The 14,323-nt window shown below is 33.4% G+C and overlaps 2 protein-coding genes across 6 annotated transcripts in view; both read right to left on the bottom strand.

Annotated features, from left to right (window-relative positions):
- Positions 1-11,455, bottom strand: part of LOC106143540 (cystinosin homolog) — a 35,412-nt gene extending 23,957 nt beyond the window's left edge. For 2 of the 5 annotated variants that reach the window (XM_060944982.1, XM_060944979.1), the window contains exon 1: positions 4,874-5,048. The gene's annotated coding sequence lies outside the window, so the exon portion shown is untranslated. Of the gene's footprint in view, positions 1-4,873; positions 5,049-6,877; positions 6,978-8,982; positions 9,057-11,298 lie in introns of those variants that run through there. The other 3 variants (XM_060944981.1, XM_060944983.1, XM_060944980.1) reach the window with 2 other exon arrangements.
- A 612-nt stretch (positions 11,456-12,067) lies between these two features.
- Positions 12,068-14,005, bottom strand: LOC106143539 (cryptochrome-1). Its single transcript, XM_013345656.2, has 2 exons — positions 13,812-14,005; positions 12,068-13,573 (listed from the first exon to the last, which is right to left on the bottom strand). Exons 1-2 carry the CDS (start codon positions 13,896-13,898, stop codon positions 12,158-12,160), a joined length of 1,503 nt encoding a protein of 500 aa, XP_013201110.1. The 5' UTR covers positions 13,899-14,005; the 3' UTR covers positions 12,068-12,157.
- Positions 14,006-14,323: the final 318 nt, after the last annotated feature.

Genomic DNA, 14,323 nt, shown 5'->3' with positions numbered 1-14,323 from the left:
ATTTCAACGGAGTTATCAAGATTTTCAGAGCTATTTCCATTACAATAGGAGCTATTAGGCGCAATAACAATGAACTTGTTCTTTTAAAGAATTGACGTTAATATTTTTATCATATGTAGATCTTGAAATACAATAGAAAGATAACACAGTGTTGAAAAATAAAATAGTTCTTATATTATCTTCAAATGCATTTCTTCTGGTGACAATTTTTACATATCTGTCGCGTACCTTACAATAAGTATTCTTACGCTATCATTCACCGCCTTCTTTTCTCCTTTTATAGTCTTCTACAACTTCAAATTGGGAGTACTATCAGAGGAGAGAGGAGGACTATCAGACGTCGTCGATCGTCGATTAATTCATAAAAAAAAAATTGGTTTGTCTTTTTTCAGAAGTAACCGACTTCTCAAAGAGATTTGCCTGAATAAATCTTAGAATACATATTGCTATATGTTAAATGCACGAAATTGCATTGATAAATACACATTCACAGTCAAACAAAATGGCACGGCACTTCACCAGTTCAAACTAGACATTGTTTAGGAGTCGTTTACTGCAAATTGTTTTGGAATTGGCGGTGACAAGCTCACACGTTTACAAAACACGTTCTTAGTTCGCTCATAAAATGTCTAATGATTAAGGAATTCTCGTGAGAACTAAATTCAGTAAACGAAAATTAAATTAAAAGAAACCTTACATACATACATGTAGTCACGTCTATATCCCTTGCGGGGTAGACAGAGCCAACAGTCTTGAAAAGATTTATACGCCACGTTTAGCTGCTTGGCTTAATGATAGAATTGAGATTCAAGTAGTGACTGGTTGCTAGCCCATCGCTTAAATGAAGAATCCCATGTTTATTAGCTTTTCCCTTAGTCGCCTTTTACGACATCCATGGGAAAGAGATGGAGTGGTTCTATTCTTTTTTCAATTGGTGCCGGGAACCACTCGGCACAATAAATAAATAGGCAAAATTCATTTTTAAGTAGTTACATAATCTTGTGGAACCAATGATACAAATATTATAAAACTACCTATAAATCTTTAAATAAATAAGAAATCAAAAACCGTGACATCATTCCCATACAAGTTTAAAAGAACGGTGTTTGTAAACAATAAGAAGCGGAGCGAAGAATGTACATGGTTGCAATAAAAAATGTAGGTAGAGAGTTGACTAAACAGACTAATTGTTATGAATTAAAACGTTTACTAATCATCTTGACAACATCAAAATTGTTGCATGTCTGTCATGTGGAAGCTTCATCAGAGTACTTCTTTTTGTGATAATTTTTAAGCGCGTACTTCTATTAAAATACCTTAAAAGTTTCATGACATGTTTCCATAAAAACCTTCTGCTTTAAATCGATTTTAACGCACCTATGTAAAGATCAACATTTTCCCCTAAAAAAGATAATGAAGACATAACTTACAAATTAGCATTCACTTGTCAACGTACAGTAGGTCTAACGACCTCCATTTTGTTGGTAACAGTCTACGTTTACAATACAAAAGCGAATAAAAACAAATTTATAGAACCATGGATGGCTGAATAAGTTGACGGCAATGACACTACAATAATGATGCGCAAATAGCACGATCATTTAGTTTGTTTAATCCTCAGGTTTAATCATTACTGCGTTGTTGACTTACGTCCTAAGATAACATTTTCAGAAGTCATTTGCACGAATATATGAGCGTCTTTACATAAACTCTGTAAAAAAAATTGTAGTGTGTCTTTTCTGTACTCAATGAAGTCCAATTTATTTTCAGAAAGTTTAAATCTGTAAAGAGGTTCCTAATATTCTTGTTTTTCATCAAGTTTTTCCAATATCTTTTTCAAGTCTTAAGTGAACTTTTTATCGTTACATTGTTTTTTTTTTCCCCCGTAATTTACCAGAAGTGCAGTCTAGATTTCTTAAGCGTATCATAGCTATAAATATAAACCTCTCAATGCCATATAGCGATTTTAAAATTACAATTATCGGCAGCGTTTTACTACGTTCGAAAATTTCACTTTGCCAAGTTATAATATATACGACAAACAAAACTTCTTGAAGTTATAAGTAAACTTTCTCTATATTTTATTCCAACTGTTTATGTAAAAAATGCGCACGCCACAAAGTTTTGTCTTACTTCTTATTCCGAAACTATCATAAAAAATTAATTAATTTGTGTAAAGTAAGTTCCATAATTATCTAAGATAAACAATAGCGATCAAAATACCAACCGCCCATGATCCGTGAATAAGCTGGGTTTGCTAAAAATAAAGTTAACGAAATGTTGCAACGAGTTAACGTAAACTATTTGGAACGATCACGCTATATTTTAACCGCTTAGGTTATTTAATTTACTATAACGTTGGCCTGGCCCTTTGCTCCTATACAAAATCAAAATGACCTGCCACTTCTGCCTAGAATATAATATACTAGAATATAATATCTTTTATACTTAGCAATTATTGATTCCTATCTTATATAGTTGTGAGTACTTCAAAATGGGCGTCTTTAAATATATTTTCAATATATGTTGGCTATCAATCCAATAAGTATAAGAATGAATTTGCCTTACTATTGAAAAATGTCACAAAACTGCACGTCACTGAAACGATGACCCTTACAAGCACGGATAAGATAGTTAGATAGTTCAAAATGTAATCGCGAATATTCTGATAAAACTGACGTCACATTGTATGAGTATACTCACCAATTGTATTTTTATATCAATATTATCAATAAAGTTTTGTATTAGAAAAAGATAAGTTGGTAATTCATAAGCAGTTTACAAATTAATAATTTCGCAACACTCGTTTTAAACAGTGTAATCAAAAAACCGAATAGCTAAGCTTCAAACTTAACAAAACTTAATCATATTTTTATACTAATATGAAAACAAAAACATTACATATCTTATTTTAAACAACGTTGAACTCTCGGGAATAATATACATCTTTTGACACAGGGGTCAATAAACCGAACATATACTAGTTTTCCAGATACTATTTATAAAACAAATCCGATTTTTTTCTGAATTAATGGTGATACTAATTTCAAAACTTATGAATAAACAAATATTTATTACAAAATAAAATGAAAAATGTATGCAATGAATGCAATGACATACCACAACGATTTCAACGTGACATTACCGACTGATAGCGGAAGTTACAAAGTGTAAATTTTAAGAAAGGTAAAAAATCGTAATATAAACCCCAACCACAACAGGTTGTTTAAATCTTTTATGTTTGAGATGACTAGGTATATCCAACATATTTCAACGAGGTTTATCTTTTTCTAGCTTAAACAGAAATTAGGAAAAGTACGCAGGTTGATTGAGAAAATATAGGGAGAAAAAAACGGGAATGTTAGAGTGGGCAGGCCTAGACGAACGTACCTTGATCAAATCGGAGACGTTCTAGCAAAAGGTCAGGTCAAGAGTATCCGAGACCGAGCTTGCATGAAGAAAGTTATGAATGTAGATGAAAGCGAAATAAGTATGCTGGGATCGTGGCTAGTGGAAAGATGTGGTATCTGCCTACCTCACCGGGAAAGAGATGATTATGGTGATGCATGATTTATGTATGTATGTACATTAACGTAGTAAAAAAAAGAAGAGAAATAACATGCAAAATTTAACACCACAGGTAACGTCTAGTTATTACAAATAATATAGTTGTCTAAGGTCAATGTATCGCTGACACAACTATGACACTGTAATTGAGACTAGACGCACACTTTCAATCTCGCCTAGGCAATTGATACTCAGCCGCTCGTTTTCTATAGATTTCTAATTTTTGTAATAATATCTTTTCCATTTTACGTAAGTAATCATAAATTTTCCTTGCTGCTTTATTATAATGTATGAAGGTTAAATAACGTATTTATCTACTTGTACATGTAGGAATTTTCACAGAACGTTACCACCATAAATGTACCGGAGTATATCAATTTGCTACGCCTTAAAACAACTAGAATTGTGAGTTACACTTTAGGATTTTAATGTTCTTTTTCAACGATCACATTTTCTGTTTATTCTTAACAAAACATTAACTGACAATACATTTAAGCAAAGCTAAAAACTTGAAATTTGAGAAACATAAACGGCTAAGTTGTCCAGTTGAGAAAGAGGAAAAAACGATGATCTTTGTTTAAAACCAGTTTCAAAACGAATTTTTTTTAATTTATTTCCCTCCGAAAATATAAAGTTTCATTCTAATGGACGGTTTTTTTTACAAAAATATAAAACCAGTTAAATATTAGCGAGCATGATCTTTTAGAAAATAAAAAATTAAATAAATAATTATTTGAGTGTTTAATCAATTTATTGATCAACAAAAAGTGAATGACATTAAATTGAATGGTAAAAGTTAACAAATTAGACAACAATAACATAGACATTCGGTTATTCTTACCGAATGTCTATGTTATTGTTGTCTAATTTGTTAATTTAAACACAAGTGTAAATTGAAGTTTTTCCTTTTAAATAAATGCATGAAACAATAGTATTTATTTATTTTCTACCTAGTTCGTGTAATTGGTTATAGGTAAGTTTTCTATTATCTGTTTATACTCACTGATCAGCTAAACTAACTACTTTTTCCTTGTTGATTTTCCCTGCATGTTTAGTAGAAATATGTAGTTTATAATTATTAACACGACGAATCTTATAAGGAAAATTAAATTTATCTTGCACTACCTAATGCCTAATTATAATTGGTTTATAAATTTATTACAATAGATGAAATAAAGTAATTCAAATGCGCGGCATTATGAAGTGAGGTCAAGACAAAAATATTAAATATTAATAATGATTTATTATAACTTTAAATTATTCATGAACTTTAAAAATAAAAAAGTGTTAATAAAAAAGTACTCACAGAATTAATAAACCTGGCTGCAATCACAAAACACGATCACAAAAACACAAAAGATTTTTTTCCTCAGCCGTCCTAAACTTGGCGGGAAAACCGTTCGATATTTAATTTTGTAAAGCGCGCACGTCCTCTTAGCTAGCCCGTCGTGGTGTGATAACAGTTTCTGTTCTGCAGGTCGACGTAATTATATCAAACTGGCTACTTGTATGGACCAGGTACTCGACACGATGATCAAGTCACCGTTTAAGCAAATAATTTTATCGAGAGAGTAGATTATAATGCAACTTCAGTTATTTTTCATCCTGCGCACATGACATCATTTTTGAAGTTTTTTGATTTATTTAATTACTTATTAAATATTTGATTGAAAGTTTTAAAGCGCCAGTGAACGAAACTAAGCGATCAATAATCAGTTTTAAATTAACAATAAATTTGTTTTAAAGTTTCTTAAAAATTTGGTCAGTTATCCAGTCAATATTCATTAAGTCCAGTTTTTGTAACTAAAAAAATTCTTCAACTTTAATAATTGTCGATTCAACATTAACGGAAACTCTGTAACTTATTTCTTTTATCTATGGTATTGTGAAGATTTCGGCATAGATGCATTAAAATGCAACAGCCAAAGATCGGAATTTTAGTTGTTTACATGTGACAACACTTTGTTTTATATTTAGTCCTAGTTCTAATAAACATCCACATTTGAGCCGTTAATTTTTATTTTACGACGAGCAAAATCAGGTCACAGTATAAACCGACGCCTCTGCCAATGATTACAAAATTCGTAGGTCAACGAAAACATGTTTTTTTCTTTATTATGTATTGTCATAAAATGTATAGTCATCAACCCAGCCTTAAGGGTAGGGTATGATCAGCCTATGACTATGACTAGCCTAAAGATGTTGCATGCGTGCATGATGGCTTTTGAACAAAGATTAAAATTAAAGGAGTCCTTATTTATTATTATTTTACATACCTATGTAGTTCTTGTCGTTTAAGTTTAGTGAACCGTCCACCTTTCTTATTTCTTTTTTCTATCAATATTTTGCCTGCTGGTTTTCTATTTTAATTTTGTAATTTCTTTTCACTTTTTTTACATATAAATATAAATATAAATGTAATATTTTTAGTACCGTTCCTTAAATTAAAATACATAATTTAATTATTTTGTAAAATCACTTTAGCATGTTCTACGTAACAAAATTATATACATTAATTTCAATTTAGCCAAAGCAGTGATAGTAGCCCTATTAGGAAAACATTCATAAAAATTAACCTCATGTGGAATGAGGCAGGATTCACATAAATGATGATGTCATACACCATTACATAGCGTTTTCTTATAGTGGATCATTTCAGCGAACTGAATTATTATGTTATTGCAAAACCTTGCGCAATAATATCCCATAACGTAAAACATACGTCATTTTAAATTTTTTTAAATCTTTTTCCAGAGTTGTAAAATATTTTAACTTATTTTAAGAGATGTTCATGTTTCAATTATCTCACAGTGGTTCGATGATTTTTTGGGCAAGTGAATTTGTATCCTTAATAAAAATTACTGCTATTAAAAGTAAACCTCAAATTTTATTCAAATAACAAATCCCCTTAAGACAGCAAATTGTAGGTAACTTTTCAGCCAATTTGTGTCCCACCGCTAAAACAAAGGTCTCCCCTTTCTCCCTCCACAAGTCTCTATCTAAAGCATAGTTTTGTCATCCAATGAGAAGATTTCCATGTCATCGTGACAGACAAGAAGATATCGATCGACGCAGCGAAAACGCCTGGAAGACGTGGGCGTTAAGTCAGCCAAGCTAAAAATAGAATTGGTTGGGCTGTACATGATTGCCGCATGTCGCCATAGATAGATTAGTCTTACTAGCAACTAAATGGGTCCCTTCCCAAGGGGAACACCACGGAGAAGGTACTTCACATGCTGTAAGAAATCACTAAGGTTTGACAGTCAAAGTCAAGACATTAATGGTTTATTTAGTGAATAATAAAACTTACCCTTAATCAGCGTGTTAGGTCGAACACACGTGACTTTCCCATGCCTTTAAAGCGACCAATGGAATCAGCCTGTCATATTTGCAGTTTCCCTTCCCTCGTCCTGTGAAAAAGTTATTTGTTAACGTCACAATTGAGAAAGATCTCTACTACTTAGTATTATAAATTCAATGGTAGGTTTAGTTGTTTATTGTTTTTTCACGCGTGATATACTGAACCAATTTTGAAATCCCGGTAAAAAGTATAGTCCCCTGGGTTTGCGAAAAACCTGTCTTCTGTCTTTCGTGGCGCTTAATTCGAAGCGAAGCTAAAAGCGGGTAAAAGCTACTAATTACATAAATGGAACAAGTGAAATTAACATAAAATAAAACAATTTTTATTGGACGAAATTAATTGGAGTGCATTGCGTAAGAAATTAATGAGGAGCACACTGGGATAGTAATGTCTGCAAGAACGCAGCCTTTTTCACAGTACCCATTACTGTGAAAATGACATAATTAGCAGATGATTAAAACCGCAGGAGTAAAGAAAGCAAAAGCCTGTATGTCGTAATATTTGAGTTTCCATAATAGTGGGTAACAAGTGAACCCGGTTAATTTTTTTATTTTTATTTGTGAGTTTTTTTTATTACTGAAATTTTCTGCTTGTGACGAACGGACGGACAGACAGACAGCGGAAGCTTAGTAATAGGGTCTGTTTGTACATTAATGTGCAAACGGCACCCTAATACAAGTTTTTACTAAAAATTTCTTAGTTTCATAACGGAAGTAGTTTGCCTAGTTCAAAATACTAACGAAAATACACTTTGATAAGATAGAAGAGTTTTGAGCTAAATCAATAAAATTGCATGATAGATTCAGCAAGACCAAAGATGCCAACAGCTTAAATGCAATCGAGAGGTTTAATATAAAGTAATAAAAAAGGAATTCGATCGTACACTCATTGAGATGAAAATTGCGTGTATGAGAAAAGTGAAAAGAAACAGCACATATCTATTCGTTCCGGTAAATGATGCGCGACGTCACATGCGCGCGCGCAGATTTACGTGATCCCGCTGCATCACGTAACACGTCAATTAATTAGTATCTATTGTTCATTATTAAGTAATAAGCTGTAGAACCATCTATGAGGGATTGCCGCTTTGTTTTTAACGTTTTTTACATAAAATTACGACTAAAGTTTGTTGCAATAAACAGCAAAACAAACAAGTTTTTGAGCGCTTATGAAAATTTCATTCACTATTTAGCTGTATTCAATATTGCATCCAGAAAAATATTGGATGGACAAATTTTGATTCTTGTAAAACTAAATGTTTTCAACAAAATCAGAAACAAATTTTTAATCATCACCCACCTAACATTCAGTATTTTTTTTAAGTTCAATCTACTATTCAGAATTATTTTTCCACAATTCCAGTTATTATTATCTATAATAAGATAGAATCACAGTAACAATAGAATATCTGAATAGTTTTCTTTTAAGTAAATCTTTTTAAATATTTCTTTTCAAGTAGCGTAACACCTTTTTGTACTGCATTTTCTACTATTATCCTTATCATAGACTGCCCTTGACCCATAAAATTAGGTTATCTATTGCTGAAGATACTGCGTTACGTAATTATGATGATAAGTGAATAAGCCTCTTCATTTTGGTGATAATTAATGGCATGCGTGGTATGATAATGTATGTGACGAAATGAGTTTTTTTTTTTTAATGTTTTGGTCAAGAAGCGGCTAAACTTTAGATACGCTTACTGTCACTATTTGAGTCTCAATTTCATTATTGAACATGGCCTTTCAGTCTTCTCAACGCTGTTGGCTTTGGCTACCCCACAAGGGGTAAAGACGTGATTATTAGGGAGCCCTCTGGTGGCGAGTTAGCTGTCTCCTTTTTTGCGTAGAGCTTCAAAACGGAATCGGTCTCTAAACGATAATTACCAAGCAGCTAAGTGTCTTTACATAGTATTAAGGAAAGTATCTTTCAACATAAATAACACGGCGAAGAATGGGTCTCGAAATATTGCAACGGGAACATGCAAAGATGAGAAAGAGATCATATACAATCTCCCTTTCAAAATATTAATAATTGCATATTATAAAAAGTCTTACCATGGATACGATTGCTGATTATTTCCCCTTCATCTTGGTCTTATGGTAGTGTGCCCGCTTGCAACATGTGACACCTAAAACAATGTGTGATATCATCAGAATGGGACCGACCTAAAATGGGCCGAAAGAAGATCTCGAATGGACTAGATTACTTATGAATGTTAGTGTTGCCTTTTTGTATAAAACATATGTAACTACATATTTTGTTTTGGTTAAATTTGTATGCCACCAAGAAAGAAAAAGTTACTTTGCAGATACTTGATTATGTGATTTGTTGTTATTTTAAGTGTTTGCTATTAATTTTGAGTACCTTGGGATCTCAAATTAAAAGCCCCAGCTTCGCACGTGCTGCATTCATAGATAAAGACCTTCTCTCGAATATTTCAAACACGAACAAAATCCATCCAGAATTTTCCGAGTTTAGCGCATACAAACAGAAAAAATAGGGGGTCTTTATAACACCTATAACTATTGGTGCATAACGATTCGTGCAGATATCGTCAAAACGTAATCATTTGCATTTTATGTCCTTGAAGGTAGTAAGAAAACTTCATCTACTTGACGCACGGTATCAAGTAGCTTTCCACAGTCACTGACCTCTCCAACGAGGAAGTACCAGTACTTTGCGAATATCGAGTTATCCCATTATCCTATAAATTAGAGAGTCTACTCGCAATTGGACAATTGTGGGATCGTTAACACACTGGTCATATTCGACACTATGGTCGATCTGAGGGCAAGCCGTCACGTGGCGATTGGTTAAAAATCACGTGGAAGTTTTTCGGGAGATTCCTTGACCCTGATAGGGGGAAAGAGGAAAAGAAAATGGAAACCAGTGAGCTTACATGAATAAGAATTAGGAATGTGGATGTAGCGAAAGAAATATGCAGGGATAATGGCAAGTGGAAAGATATAGTATCTGCCTACCCTTCTGGGAAAGATGCATGATTTAATGTAGGTATGTAGGAAAAGACAAAAATATATATTTTCCAACAAGCAAAAGCACTGTTAGGAATTCAGACTTTCCATCAGATAGTAGATGGGAATAAAATCAGCACCACTTTGAATCTACAATAGGAGAGTTGGTGGGTTATTTTATAGTGAGAGCTCACCATGATAATTTATTGCACAAACTGAGGGAAGCAAGTGCATGTTAGAGGGTCATCATTTACAGCTTTTGTAACTTTCCAAATTTCCCTCTCTCTAGTAGTGTTCTTCTAAGCTATCTTAGATACCATATAGTAACATATAAGTATTGCTTGCATATTCTCTGGGAAGTGCCAGGGTTTGCCTATGACCATGATCAAACATAAACAAGCCAGATAAAAACATGAAGAGAATCCTGTCCCACCTCCACAGCTAGGATCATCATCTACATTCATACATACATATAATCAGAGCCAACAGTCTGGAAAAGACTGATAAGCCATGTTCAGTTGTTTGGCATTATGATAGAATTGAGATTTAGAAATATAGTGTCAGGTTGCTAGCCCATCACCAAAAAGAGACCCCACGGAGTGGTGCTATATTTTTTTATTGGTTGGAACCATGTGGCACCTGGGAATCTATTTTTAAAGGGGGAAAGTCTTCTACTAGGCATTTGCAAACATTAAATAATGGATCTATGACCATCATTATGAGTGAACTGAAAACAATGATCTAATTACCATTAATTAATTAATTTCTAAAACGCAATAAACTTTTACAATGTCAGTACCAATGCGCAGTTCAAAAAAACAATAGGTTAGTCAATACAAAGTGTTGAAGTAAGTGATTTGCAATCTAGTTTCAATCCACAATACTTTTACTTTGAATAATTTATGATAATTGTATTCAAAGTAATTGGACTGATAACCCCTAAACTAAACGTATGATGTGATGTTGTATTAAAAGCTACTCAAGTTAATTTACACTACAAAACAACATAATTCCTACGCCATATTAAATAGCTACACTTATTATAACAATATTGGAATGTGTAGGTGGAAAAAATAATAATTGTTTAGCCAATTTGTGTCTTCATTAAAGTACGTAAATACTTATAAATTTGTGTCTTTATTATCTATTTCGGTTCTTTCAATAATAGCGTAACAATAACCTTTGATAAGGAGTCATGTGTATAAGGGGAAGTTTTTCAGGGACAGAGAGAAACCAGTAGAGGAATTGTGAAAATGCATTGAGTAATTTATTATTTTTTTCGTAAGAATGATAAACATCCACTCATCTGTTCTTACAAACATCATATAAAGAACAAAATATACAGAATAACGAATGTAACTGTGAGATATTTTATATCACTACTTTTATACCACTTACCATCATACTTTATGATATTATAAAATTATCCTATACATTTAGTTCGCTACGAGGATTTATAATATTTATCATGGCTAAATTAAGTATCTTAAAAAATAAACACCCATTATTTATTAATTCATGGAACAGGGGCGGTGTAATTGTAAATAAGTGAAATGTCACAGTAACAGTCACTTCGACTGCTGACATTGACGTTTTGGAATTCTTTTTTCTTTCTTCATTTTGGCAATCAATTTTCAAAATGACATAATAAGGTTCTACAATTTATCAGCCTTTGCTATCTGTCCGTTTGTCTGTCACCAAGCTGTATCGCATAAACCGTGATAACAAGAAAGCGGAAATTTTCACAATTATGTATTTCCGTTGGCGTTATAACATCCAATATAGACTAAAATATTAATCTCCATACGTGCTTTTTATCAATTTTAATAACGATTACCCGTACCTAGACGATTTTAAACTTGAACGTTGCACTATACTTTTTATAAATACTACAGGTATTAAAAAAGTCACGGTACGAACGAGTAAATTATCACAGAATATTTACTATTGAAGTAATAATTAAACACCGCTTCTATACAACAAACGTAATTTTAAAGCAATTTTTCGGTCAATTATTACAGGTAGAAAAATAAATATTTAAGTAACAAACGTAATAATAGTACGGAACCCTTTTACAAGAGTCCAACTCGCACTTGTGTCGAGTGTAAGCTGTGGGTATATAAATACTACTCTCCAAAACTCATTGTCCACGAGGAAAAAAAAACAATTCAACAAAATAAAGTTTGATTTATTCAGACTTATCAATGCTTATTTGTTCTTTTCAATTACATATAATAATCAAACATGAGATTGATACTTAAGACCTTGGTCTCTTTAAAGACTTCTTTTCTTTATTGACTTTGTAAGCGATAGACATTTTTTGCATATTTTCTTTATGAATTTTGTCATGGTCTACAATTCTTTGTGGATAACCCTCTCCAATAATACAGCCAGCTGCTTTTTGTACATTCTTGGGCGCTTTCCATGGTTCATAGATATATTCAGCAGGGTATTTCTTTAATTCAGGTACATACTTCCGTATGTACAACCCTTCTTTGTCAGTTTTCTTGCCAAAGGCAACAGGACTGTACACTCTGAAATATTTATAAAAGAATGCTGATGCTGAAAGCCACATCCAGTTGCCTGCATTTAATGACCAATCATAGTCCAGTAGGTAATCTTCAAAAACCTTAGCACCTTCTTCCCAAGAAATCCACAAGTCTCCCCTGGTCAGGAAACAAGCAACCATATGGCGTGCCAAATGATGTATCCAGCCTTCCTCTTTCAGCTGACGCATTATGGCATCCACAAAGGGGTACCCAGTCCTGCCTTGTGCCCAGGCTTTTAAATGATCATCATTTTTTCCCCAAGGTATTTGTGTGCACAGTTTATTTCCAACCATTTTGTCAAAGTTTTCTGTCCCAGTTCCAGCAGTGTAATAAAATTCTCTCCACATGAGTTGACCCATAAGAGACACGGGTGGCATTGTGTGGGGTAACCCACTTTCAACCTCCTTCAACTTGTGGTAGAACAACTTGGCTGACACACATCCATGGCTAATATATGGACTGAGCACTGTAGTACTAGGTTCAATACTGTTTGGAGATGAATTGGGCTTCTCAAATTTACAAACCCACTGCTTCTTTGCCATATACAAGTGCAACCTTTTTAGCCCTTCGGTCTCTCCTCCTGGATATTTAGATGGTTTAAGTTCAGACTCATCTATACCCAAATCACTTAAAGTAGGTACATTACAGGCTTCACTTAAATCTTGCGGTTTACAATGATCTGAAATCTGCTTTGTAATTTCAATGGTATCTTTCACTTGTATATCTTGTGCTAATGACAGAAACTTTTGGTATGTCAATGGCACACTCCCATTGTTCTTCTTTAGAACGCTATGTGCATCATATACAGTATGTTGAACTCGCTTAACTATAAATACATCTTTCTCATTAGCAATCTTTTCTATTAATTCTTCTTCCTTAATTATTTCTGGGTCAATATCAATTTGTGTAGTCAAATACTTTACTTGCCATTTATCAAACAATTTTGGAAGTTCTTCTGAAGCTTTACCTCTGATAATGAATAAGCAAGTGTTTAGTTTTCGTAAATTGGCATCAAGGTCTTGCAAACTTTGTAGCAGAAACCTTAGTCTATTTACTCCGACTTTACTTGTTATGTCAGGATCCAACACATAAACTGGCCGCAATAAATGTTTACGATTTTCAGCCTGAAATAAAATTAGACGCATGTTAATTGTAAACTGAGGCTGAGAAGTCTGATGGTCGATAAGCCTTTAAAGTATAGCTCCAAGCTGCACTACACATAAACAATACTTCTATATCTTAGCTCTGATATTGTGGCATACCAAATAAAATTGGCCTTCAATTTGCTCATCCGTGAAACTTTTCTAAACCATATTGTCACGTAACATGCACTATGAAACGGCAGACCTTGAGGGTACCTACCTCATTAATTGCGTTGCGAAGAGCAAGATTGTCATGGATGCGCAAATCTAATCGAAACCAGTGTATTACAGATGGTGATTTGGCCATTCTTAAAATGTATCTAAAACTAATATTAAAATGAAATGATGGAATGGAAGTTGTTATGCTTCGAGGTTTTTGACCACAGTTACAGAATTTTTGGCGCAACTAACCAAAACAAACAAATTCTGACTTTGACATTTTTTGCTCGCAATAAAGCCTCATTTATACAGGGACAATACAATGCGGCACAGTAACGCCTCATATACATACATACATAATATCACGCCTCTTTCCCGGAGGGGTAGGCAGAGACTACCTCTCTCCACTTGCCACGATCTCTGCATACTTCCTTCGCTTCATCCACATTTATAACTCTCTTCATGCAAGCTCGGCGGTTTCGGGTACTTTTGACCTGACCCTTTACCAGGATGTCCTTAATTTGATCAAGATACGTTCGTCTAGATAAGCCTCATGTAGGTACAGATTCTAAC

The sequence above is a fragment of the Amyelois transitella genome, chromosome 7 (genome assembly GCF_032362555.1).
Source record: "Amyelois transitella isolate CPQ chromosome 7, ilAmyTran1.1, whole genome shotgun sequence".
Taxonomy (NCBI): domain Eukaryota; kingdom Metazoa; phylum Arthropoda; class Insecta; order Lepidoptera; family Pyralidae; genus Amyelois; species Amyelois transitella.
Note: the sequence above shows the minus strand (reverse complement) of the source record. Positions and strands in the feature narration are given on the sequence as shown.

Excerpts from the sequence above, each read along its gene's own strand:
- LOC106143539 (XM_013345656.2), bottom strand. The coding sequence starts at position 13,898 with ATGGCCAAATCACCATCTGTAATACACTGGTTTCGATTAGATTTGCGC. Across the intron at positions 13,574-13,811 it reads TTCGCAACGCAATTAATGAG|GCTGAAAATCGTAAACATTT; the intron begins GTAGGTACCCTC and ends ATTTTATTTCAG.